Here is an 11,310-nt window from a genome sequence, read left to right on the forward strand (position 1 = left end):
TTTTCATTGTCAAATTTGTGTAATATTGTNTCATGGGCGGGAAACTAGGATAGTGATATAAGCAACGTGACGTCACTTTTAGAGATTTTTATGATTGGTAGCTGACAACTTGCTGAATGACGATTGGACCCCGAAAGATTTATTTGTTTTAGTTCCTTCGAATAAAATTTAGGCTTAAGATACGTACGCAAATTTTTAGTTCAATAGTTAAAGCACTTCTGAATAACATATTTAAATTTTAAATGGATTGACCATTTCATTTTTTAGAAATCAATTTTCAATGTTTAACACGTTAGCGGCCTGAGCGGTCCGTAGGGACCGATACCGCCCTTGACTGCTGGGCCGTGGAGGTCCATATGGACCGCCGGTAATAAAGTTCATTTTCCTTATCTCTGGGCCAGTGGACCGCTTATACTGTACGTTTTACGGCATATATGGGACCGCTCGGCCTAGTAAAGTAGGTGAGACATAGTAATTTCGAAAAAAAATCTTTGGAAATTTTTTTATAGCCTAATTCACGGAAACCCCTATTTTATAAGTAAAATAACAGCCTTATGACAATTTAAACACTGTCTATTGATGAAAAGTAAAATAACAACATTTTGTTATAATACTAAAGTAAAATGTACATATATATATTGAAAAAAAAAAAATGTGATAGTAACACATAATTAATCTTATTTATGCAACACGTTGAAGCACTCTAGGCAATAATGAGGCTGATCATAGCAATCAGTGCAGTACGTAGACACTTTCTTCACATTGTTCTTATGTATTTCACCATTTGCTTTTTTCTGGTAACATCCTTTGCAGTATTTTCGGGTTTTGTGAGAAGGACCTTCTTTTTTCTCTAAATGATGTTCACGCTTTCTTAGTTGCTTTTTAGGAACATGATTTTCTTTCTCTTCATTCAATTCCATATTGTCCTGTAGCTCTGGAAAAATCATTTTCTCGTACACGCTTTCCCGAAACTCTGTTATTGTCGTATTAGTTTCATTGATTTTTTTATATAAATAGTGCGCATTGACCATAGAAGTACCGAAAAGAACTTCTATAACAACTTTTCGATACCATTTTATAGACTTCCGTAGTGCCGAATTGTAACTCGCCATCTGATCAGAGAGATCTATAGAGCTCTTGCCCTTATTGTAATCCAATACAGCTTGTGGTTTTCTTTTAGTTTCTCCCCGTACATGAATGTCTAACATTTGATCTGTGTGTTTGGTGGAAAGTAACAACACATCTCTTTTATCTTTCCATTTCATTATTGTGATACCACGTGCATTTTCTTTGGCTATTATGTCTCCTCGTTTTAATTTTTTTTGTATTACATCTTTGGGATTTCCCCGCCTGTTAGACCTAAGCGTTCCCAAAAGATGGGTATTACGATCTAGCAATTTATTAGCCAAATCTATACTAGTATACCAATTGTCAGTTATAGCTGTTCTTCCCTGGTCTAGCAGCTTTTCAGAGAGCGTCATCACTATTTTTGTAGGTACGCTAGCACTAGCATCTTGTTCCTTACCGCAGTACAACTTCAAATTCCATGTGTAGCCCTCACCACTACATAGTTTAAATAGTTTTACCCCATATTTATGGGTTTTAAGAGGGATGTACTGTTTGAACACCAGACGTCCCCGAAATGGGATCAGTGATTCGTCGATACAAAAACTGCCTGCTGGTGTAAAAGCATTCTGGAATTTGTTTATTAGTAAATCTAGCAGTTGTTGGATTTTATATGCTCGATCGCCGGGAGGACACAAATCGTTGTCACTAAAATGCCACAACAGCAGAAGGAGTTCGAAACGATTTCTGCTCATTGTATTAGACACTACACCATTACAACGAAAAAGACGTTTTCTGCTCCAGTAATGTCTGATGGTTGGCATCTTCACTAAGCCCATATAACCTACCAACCCCAGAAATTTTAGCATCTCTTCGTGTGTGGTGGGAGTCCACTGATGCAGTCTAGAAGATTTCGGGATATCTTCTCCTGAACAAATAACTTGTGTAGCATATAAGTTTGTTTGTTCAACCATCAGATTAATTACATCTTTATCAAGAAAGACAGAGAAGAATTCAAAAGGACTGCAGTCTACTAATGCTGCTGCTAATTCGGGATTTATTCCACCTTTTTTGACATAGTCATCAGGAAAATCTATATGGTTGCCAACTGGATTTTTCCATTCTGGTTCTGCAACAGCATTCAAGTCTACAGAATCCTCCGATTCAGAACTACTGGATGGCTCCCTGAGATTAGAACCAATATTGGCTACTTCAGCAGAATTTTCTATATTTTCACTAGTGGATGCGTGACGCTACGATATAAAATAGATTTGAAATAGTGAGTATGTGAAATGTCACATTACTTCTTACCTGTGTGTTATCATTATCCGAAAAATCTTCAGCACTCTCATTTTGGCCTGTGTTGGACTGTTGATTACTTGGTAAATAGGGTGGGTCCTCGACTGAATCTGATGAGCCATAGGGATCTGTGTCACTCTGACGGTCTTCTAAATCTACGTCGTCTGTAGAATATAAATTCAAGTAATTATTTAGTATACTGTAAAATTCGTAAATCGTTATGAAATGTTTGCCATCCCCTATTTTTGAGGGTTCTGAACACGAATCTGAAATTATTTTTTTGCGATCGAATGTAGTTTTCGGGAAAAAAATGTTTTAAAATCTAACACGATCAGTACACTACACACGAAAAATTTATCTATCTCATATGTGGTACAAGTTAGGCTAACGGGGTAATCGATCTTTACACATATTTCTATGGGCTTCGAAGGGCGAGGAATGTATTTCAGTAAATTAATTCCTAAATATATTATTGTCCTTCTAAGTTCAAAACTTTTGAATCAGATGCTCGCGACGCGAATGCAATTTGTATATAGCGATGGAATCTCGTGTACAAAAAATATAAAGTAGAAACTGCAAATAGACTGTATTAGAATTTTTTTTCAAATTTTCATTACAAATGCTGTTAATAAGAACATACTTATATTTAGCTAGTGCATAGTATTTAAAACGACGGACATAGCAGTTTGTGCACTGTTATCGGTTTGTATTAAAAAAAAATGTTTATTGGAAACTATATTTGTCAAAAAACAATTTCAGAATCGTGTTCAGGACCTATGAAAATAGGGGGCGAGCCAAAATTTCAGAACGATTTGCGAATAGTATACTAAATAATTACCTAAATTAATATACCACAACCATTTACAAATAAAATAAAAGAAAATGTGATAGTACCCACCGTCGCAAAAAGTTGCAGCAAGTTTCGCTAGCCTTACAATTCTTCTCGTTCGTTCACTAGCCATTTTAGCACAACACACTTGGTAACAACACTGTTATTACTAAAACCAAAGATTACTGAAAAACTAAACAACTGTTGATACAGTGTGCAGGTCTCATTGTCAGCATGAACACGTGCAAACGCTCGCAATTCTGATGAATTGAAGTGCAACATGTGGCACGGACCGATAAGGACCGCTCTGGTTCGACGATACAAATGTTCGCACTGGGCCGCAGCGGTCCCTTGGGACCGTCGTCATATTTTCTATAATTTAGTTATAAAAACCAACTAAAACTAGTTTGTACCAAATTTTTTAACATTTCAACTCAAAATCACCTTAAAAAAACGAAAAAAAAAATTTGGCCCGGTGAACAAATATACCAAGAAGCTGTTGGCCGTTAACGTGTTAAAGAATTAACATGTTGGAGATAGCGATTCGTTATATTTCTCATAAACCACTTACAGTTTATGCACAAATTTTGTATGCTATAATTAATAATTTTTTTATATTTTCAGTACAAAAAAATTATGATTGACCATTTAGTATGAGTAATTAATTTTTTAAAACAATAATGGGGACTAAATTGAGAAAAATGGGCGCGAAAGTTGATGCTTGAAGGTTTGGTAACATTAAAAAATTCTTATCTGACAGGAATTGTACAGATTCTTAATATAAGTATTATATTAAGATATTATATAGTAATATTATATTATTGGATAAATCAAATGTTTATAGACCTTTATAGTCCTTTAGACAATATTACAATGAACAGTTATGNGGGCGGGAAACTAGGATAGTGATATAAGCAACGTGACGTCACTTTTAGAGATTTTTATGATTGGTAGCTGACAACTTGCTGAATGACGATTGGACCCTGACAGATTTATTTGTTTAAGTGGTTCCTTTGAATAAAATTTAGGCTTAAGATACGTACGCAAATTTTTAGTTCAATAGTTAAAGCACTTCTGAATAACATATTTAAATTTTAAATATATTGACCATTGCATTTTTTAGAAATCAATTTTCAATGTTTAAAGAATTAACATATTGGAGATAGGGATTCGTTTTATTTCTCATAAACCACTTACCGTTTATGCACAAATTTTGTATGCTATAATTAATAATTTTTTTTCTTATTTTTTCAGTACAAAAAAATTATGATTGACCATTTAGTATGAGAGTAATTAATTTTTTAAAACAATAATGGGGACTAAATTGAGAAAAATGGGCGCGAAAGTTGATGCTTGAAGGTTTGGTAACATTAAAGAATTCTTATCTGACAGGAATTGTACAGATTCTTAATATAAGTATTATATTAAGATATTATATAGTAATATTATATTATTGGATAAATCAAATGTTTATAGACCTTTATAGTCCTTTAGACAATATTACAATGAACAGTTATGACTTAAATAAGGCACAGAATCTGATTTTAACCGAAATTTTCATTTTTCATAGCGTTATGAAGATTTAATAAAAAATTAATTTCGTGATAAATCCATATTTTTCATTACACAGCTCTATAAAAGAAAATGGGCTGGACCATTAAAAACAGTATGCATTCCACTCCTCGTTATCAAAAAATATAGGCACATTTTTACCAACAACTACCATATTTTTTTTCTCCAAAAAAGAAACAAGATATGAAAAAAATTTAAGAGACAAAAAAGTTGCATTTTTAGTTGTTTACTGCGAAAAAAATATAAAAGTTAAAAACTCATAGGTGCACAATTTTTTATCAAAAATATTGGTTAAGATGCCCCCGGGACACCTCTGGACTTAATAATTTTAATCTAGTTAGGGTTGAATTAACCCATTTCTACCATAAATAACACTGCCAAATTTCAACAAAATTGGCTAAAGGATTATTATTATTTTGTCTTTGTGTAGTGTACAACTTTATAAAGCTATCTACTGAATATCCGGTGTTTGTGTCTTCATTTTCATTGTCAAATTTGTGTAATATTGTAAGAAAACAAACAAAACAAGAGCGGCTGCAAGCGTTGATATCAGATGTATAGATTACGCCAACCGATAAGTACCAAAGGAAATGTTTGTACGATTGGTTCAACTTTTAAGACATTACGGGAGCTTTGAACACCACTACGCTCAGCAGAACATGGAGTTTTAACAAGATGAACATAAAACGTGATGAAGCATGTTTCAACAGCATTTAAAGAAATTTTGAGCACATGCTGTAAAAATCAGGTGAGATTATTTACTTATTTCCTTTTATTTTCATTAATCTTTATTTGTCACTGTTTGACATGCTACTGTTCGATAGTTTATTTTGTTTACAAGAATTAAATTTTATTTTATTTAGGACAATAGACTTTCTCCTAAAATTCCCCACAACAATGCCCGCCGTAACTCCAAAGTGTGTTTGCAAAAAAACTAAGAAAATGTGCCCCTTGCTTATTTTTCAGAAAGGACAAATCATATATATATAACGGTAATTATTTGCTATAGCATAAAATGCCCAAATCATCATTAAAATTTTCCTATTCCCTCCAATTTTCGGGGGTGCTGAACATGAATCTAAAGTTATATTTGTGCAATCGAACCTAGTTTTCAAGAACAGACCACTACACACAAAGCTGTATATTTGATGTATCTTTCAGAACAACTATAATGGGGATTAAACATTGTTTATGAAACACATTTTTGCAAATTTCAAGTGAAAAAAGATGTATTTAATAATTAAAAATTATTTTCTGCTTCAATCCACCACTTGCAAATTGTAATGCCATTGATGTCCTCCCACTGCAAATACATTTGTAAGGGCAGCACAAAAATAAGAAAAAAAAACATTAATAGGGACAAATAAAATTGAACTTTTATAGGAGGACAATAATAATAATTCAACAAAAAATACATATAGCTGAAAGGAGGGTAGACAGGTGCTAGCACTTGAAAAAATGAAGGAACCTGTCACTATGATCAGGGTATTTCAATTGAAATCGACGCGGTATGACGGCGGCATGTGGAAGACGTTCAGCGTGTTGTAGCAAGCAGTATTTTATTTGTAGAATAATTTTTTGACTCGTTTCTTTTTCATTTTTATTGGCTACCTGATCAAACTCTTCGGAAATATTAGGAATTTTGTAATCTTATTTTTAATCTGTCTGGTTTAGTGTTAAGTGTTACCACAAAAAATATTTTTAGACATGTTTTTAAAATTGTTATTGAGCAGTAAGTGGCACATTTATGTTATCTTTAATGTTATTTATGTATAAATAATATTTTGCATCGTGATTTAAGCGGTTTGAAATGTATCGCAAAATAAACAAAACTTTGGGAAAGATTTGACATGCTAAAAAAGTGGAACAGGAAAACAGAGAAAAAGGACATTTAGTAGATGTCGCTATGTATCCTTTAGTCCTTTAGTAGTAAGGGTTCTGAACACGAATCTGAAATTATTTTTTTGCGATCGAATGTAGTTTTCGACAAAAAAAATTAAATAAGAAAAAAAAACATTAATAGGGACAAATAAAATTGAACTTTTATAGGAGGACAATAATAATAATTCAACAAAAAATACATATAGCTGAAAGGAGGGTAGACAGGTGCTAGCACTTGAAAAAATGAAGGAACCTGTCACTATGATCAGGGTATTTCAATTGAAATCGACGCGGTATGACGGCGGCATGTGGAAGACGTTCAGCGTGTTGTAGCAAGCAGTATTTTATTTGTAGAATAATTTTTTGACTCGTTTCATTTTCATTTTTATTGGCTACCTGATCAAACTTTTCGGAAATATTAGGAATTTTGTAATCTTATATTTAATCTNGGGGGGTTATGAAAAATCTTACGGTTTCTTTACATGGGGGGAGGGGGGAGTTGAAAATGTGAAAAAATACCCTTACGTAATTTATGGATGACCCCCTACGTATTTTACAACATACTACTTTTCGTAACAAAAACGATATTTTCAAAGTAACGCATCGTAAATATTGTCAAAAGCTTGTCCGAAGAGCTCTTTCTGATCCCTAAGTTTAATTTTCTGTTTCGAATTTTCACGTCTTCAAATTAAGTACATAAATAATTTCTTAGTAAATAAATATTTGAATGTACGGTTAAATAATACTGTTTTTGACAATGATAATTTTATAAAATGCCTCTTTTTTACTTATTTCAACAAACCATTACTCTTGAATTCCAGTACGTATCTTTATAGGTAAAAAAAAAAATAGAAATCATCCCGTCGCCGTCGGTTGTCGAAGCAAACTGAGGAAATCCCATCAAAACTGTTAGCAACGCCGCTGCAACGAACCTCTTACCTTGCACTTTTCGATCAGACCGTGAAAGTAACCGATCATTCCGATCCTGTTTTTAAGATCGTCATATTTATAACTGTATTATTTTTACTTTTTTTTAAAAAAAAAAGAACGCAATATTTACAGAGATAGCATTCCCTTCTGTTCTGCTTAAAAATAAAAAAAGAAAAGTTTTTGAGGCAAACGACCTTCACAGTACTAAAGACGATAGCTCGACTTATCGTCAGTAAAAATTTGAAATTCTTTTATCCATTAACAAAAAAATTACGAGTTAAAGTGAGAGGTGTCAATTTTGTAGGCAGAAAACCGTGATTTTTTTCAACATTTTCATTAACTAAAAAATGGGAAAACGAAACTAACTGAAATTTTAGCACACAATAGAATAATAGTGAGGTTATATATGGTCCAAATTTTAAATTTTTTCGCCGTTACGTTTTCTTAATATCGATTTCCAAACTCAGGGGCCTATTTAATTTATTTCGATAGTAGCGTTCTGTGAAATGTCCAAGTCAGAATTTTGAAAATTGTTTTTCTCGAAACAACCGCACAAAAATAACTTCAGATCTGTGTTCAGCACCCTCCAAACTAAGGTGACGGCAAAATTTTTGTGACGATTTGCGTATTTTATGCTATAGTAAATAATTACCCATATAACCGAGGGGTCTTTGGTCAGAATATTTATCTAGTTTCGTCGTGTTTGTGCATCGGGTGTTCCCCAAGGTCCCACGCTTGGACCCCTTCAGCTCTGCTTTATAACTTAACGACTAAAATGATGAAATTAGTTCTTTTAGACTTTTTTTATGCAGACGATCTAAAATAGGAATCGGTTTGTACCACTGAACTCGAAAAAAGAGCACAGAGCACCTAAATCAATTCGTCGTGGTCTATCCATCTGGCACAATCACATCCGCCGACGTACGTTTCTTGTGCCTCAACTGGTGCCTCTTGAAAGAACTCTTATGCTTCGTTTCGAAATCGCACTCGTCGCACCGGAACGTTCGATCCCTGGACGGATCTTTGTGCGTCAGGAGGTGAAAATTGAAATTTCTCTTGTATATGGATTCGTAGTCGCAGTCGTCACACTTGTACCTCGGCACCTGTGAACGGTCTTTATGGATCAACAAGTGAGTTTTCATATTACTCTTGCGCTTCGTCTTATAATCGCAGTCGTTACACTTGTACATTTGTACCTGCGAAGAGTCTTTGTGCGACAAATGATGGTAAGTCAGACGGTTCTTATACCTCGATTCGTAGTCGCAAACGTCGCACTTATACATCGAGACCTGCGAAGAATCCTTATGCCTCAACGCGTGTCGTACAAGAGACGACTTACGTTTAGCTTTGTAATCGCAGTCTTTGCACTGGTACATTTTGACCTCGGACGGATCCTTGTGTATCAACTGATGAGTGGCAACGTTCCTCTTATATATCGATTCGTACTCGCACTGGTCGCACTTGTACCACGGCACCTGGGAACGGTCCTTGTGGATCAGTTGGTGGCCTTTGATGCTTGTCTTGTGCCTAGTTTGATAGTCGCAGTCGTTGCACTTGTACATTACGACCTGCGAGGAATCCTTGTGCGTTTTCTGATGGTACGTCACGTTGCTCTTGTATTTCGATTTGTAATCGCAAATGTCGCACTTGTACATCGACACCTGCAGGGGGTCCTTATGTTTCAGCATGTGACTCACCAGGGCCCACTTCTGTTTAGTTTTATAATCGCAGTAGATGCACGGGTAGGTTAGAACCTCTGAACTCTTATTTTCAGTTACGTATTCGTAAGTTTCGCATTTACACATTTCCGAGGCGTTCTCATGTGTCGTATAATGGGCCATACTTTCAGCTTCATAAACACCTTTACCACAATTGTTGCTCAAAGTGCTCTCCTGTCTTGTTTTTGTACCACACTCGTTCATAGATTTAATCTTGTGTTTCCACAAAACTTCAAATCCATTATCCTCTGCATCGAATATTTCGTTTTTCGAGTGAAACAGCATGGGATCTCTAAAAAGAACTCCATATACAGATTTGTCTCCAAAAAAGGTAGCGATACAGCAGCAACAGATGGCTTTTCATTAATATCTGGGAATGGGGTGTTTGCCATCTTTTGAGGTAATAACAGAAAATAGAATTATGCGACGAAATACTTGCCCTGTATTGTTTTATTTTTGTATGATATATAATTTGGCAGACCGATGTGTCGTGCAAAACTATGCCTCAATTACGCCATCTCTTAACAGGAAGTTCAACTAAAATCTCATATTACTGTACTCTTTCTATTTACTAGTATGGACATAGAGAGGAGTTACGTACACAAGAATTTTCTGTAATAACAACATGCATAGTAAAGTAAAGTTTACATAATTTACAGTGACAAAACGCTACACGTCTTTTTGATGCAAACACCCCTTGACTTAAATTCAATTGATTTTACCTGAAGAATCTGTGGTTGCTGCACAAAAACCTTATATAATAAATAGAAGCTTTAAATTGCAATCCTCACCTTCGTTCATCTTCTTCCGATTTTATATCGACGCACTCGGCTTTGATTAACATTTCAACTTTGTTAATTTCTGATTCCTCGGTCAGGCCTTCAGTTTTAATGAATAAATCGGAAGGTGACGTGTCTGTTTGACTCTCTGTAGCCGAACTCTCAAGAGTGTCTTTGATATTTTCCTCTACTTCTAAACAATGTGCCAGAAAAGCACTGTGAGCGCACAGAGAGTCAAAGCAGGGTTTACATAGAACAGGATCTTTGACGATGGCGATATTCTAAAATAGGGTTATTTTATAATAGCCACATAAAATTAACTCCCGTCATATGCTAAGAAAGTTACATGGCATACCGAGCGGAATACATTGGTACCCCCAACTAAAAAAAATTTAATTTAGAAAATATTTGTTTTTTTATTTTTAAAAATAAAGGGGTACATTTGTGCGTCGCACAGTATGTCAAGGGTTAGCATGTAAAATGATGCCGACTTTCAACAGTCCTCAAGATTGTTCTCAAAATTACATTATTTTTTTAATAAAAAATTACTATAACAGCATACATACGATTTCGGGGATGACTGTCTGAATAGCTTCGAGTTCCTCTTCACCAATGCATTTAAATTCACTTTGCTCTAGCTGCATACACAACCGACATACTTTTTGATCGTATGAGATACCCGTTGACTGCTCGCTTCCCTTCTCCTTCATATAAACTTCTATTAAGTTCAGTTCTAACATTTTCTCGCGATCCACATACGAATTAATTGTGTTATCGGTCTTCATACAGGTTGACTTAAATTCTAACGCTGCATTCAAGTTTGTTCTGCAATAATTACATATTACCTCTCTGCTTTGGCTGTCAATTCTCTGAAAAATATACAACTTTAACTAAACAGAAAGAAAATAAGGATAGCAGAAATGAAATGAATTAAGACACTGGAATCTAATACATTTAACTGACTTACCAATTTTAGCCAAAGAGCGTCTAGAATACCTCTAACTGCGTTGTCAATTACTTCAAAACTTTTATCGGTTATAATTTTAAGGCAAAGCCTACACGAAGATTCCTGAACAGCAGTCATTGCAATAGTTTTCTTAAAAGTACATAAATATGAGTATAAAACGGTGACATGTACTCATCATACTCTTCATAACCTCAATCATCCTTCCTTAATTTAATTCAGGGTTGCCAATCAGTGTTAACAACATACATCTAAAATATCTATGGTTTACAA

The 11,310-nt window shown here is 34.5% G+C and overlaps 2 protein-coding genes across 3 annotated transcripts; both read right to left on the bottom strand.

Annotated features, from left to right (window-relative positions):
- Positions 1-677: 677 nt before the first annotated feature.
- On the bottom strand, positions 678-3,326 carry LOC108912061 (piggyBac transposable element-derived protein 4-like). Its single transcript, XM_018717221.1, has 3 exons — positions 3,263-3,326; positions 2,377-2,528; positions 678-2,318 (listed from the first exon to the last, which is right to left on the bottom strand). Exons 1-3 carry the CDS (start codon positions 3,324-3,326, stop codon positions 678-680), a joined length of 1,857 nt encoding a protein of 618 aa, XP_018572737.1.
- Positions 3,327-7,996: 4,670 nt separating this feature from the next.
- On the bottom strand, positions 7,997-11,222 carry LOC108912066 (zinc finger protein 91-like). Of its 2 annotated transcripts, none has more exons than XM_018717227.1 (4): positions 11,041-11,222; positions 10,640-10,942; positions 10,086-10,354; positions 7,997-9,586 (listed from the first exon to the last, which is right to left on the bottom strand). In XM_018717227.1, the coding sequence occupies exons 1-4, from the start codon at positions 11,155-11,157 to the stop codon at positions 8,467-8,469; spliced, it is 1,809 nt and encodes a 602-aa protein (XP_018572743.1). In that variant the 5' UTR covers positions 11,158-11,222; the 3' UTR covers positions 7,997-8,466. The 2 variants fall into 2 exon arrangements, with proteins under 2 accessions (XP_018572743.1, XP_018572742.1); XM_018717226.1 differs by having other exon boundaries at positions 10,640-10,963.
- Positions 11,223-11,310: the final 88 nt, after the last annotated feature.

The sequence above is a fragment of the Anoplophora glabripennis genome, unplaced genomic scaffold (assembly GCF_000390285.2).
Source record: "Anoplophora glabripennis isolate ALB-LARVAE unplaced genomic scaffold, Agla_2.0 scaffold830, whole genome shotgun sequence".
Lineage (NCBI taxonomy): Eukaryota > Metazoa > Arthropoda > Insecta > Coleoptera > Cerambycidae > Anoplophora > Anoplophora glabripennis.

Excerpts from the sequence above, each read along its gene's own strand:
- LOC108912066 (XM_018717226.1), bottom strand. The coding sequence starts at position 11,157 with ATGACTGCTGTTCAGGAATCTTCGTGTAGGCTTTGCCTTAAAATTATA. Across the intron at positions 10,964-11,040 it reads ACGCTCTTTGGCTAAAATTG|TTAAAGTTGTATATTTTTCA; the intron begins GTAAGTCAGTTA and ends CTTTCTGTTTAG. Across the intron at positions 10,355-10,639 it reads AGACAGTCATCCCCGAAATC|AATATCGCCATCGTCAAAGA; the intron begins GTATGTATGCTG and ends ACCCTATTTTAG.
- LOC108912061 (XM_018717221.1), bottom strand. The coding sequence starts at position 3,326 with ATGGCTAGTGAACGAACGAGAAGAATTGTAAGGCTAGCGAAACTTGCT. Across the intron at positions 2,529-3,262 it reads TGCTGCAACTTTTTGCGACG|ACGACGTAGATTTAGAAGAC; the intron begins GTGGGTACTATC and ends TATATTCTACAG. Across the intron at positions 2,319-2,376 it reads CGGATAATGATAACACACAG|CGTCACGCATCCACTAGTGA; the intron begins GTAAGAAGTAAT and ends TTTATATCGTAG.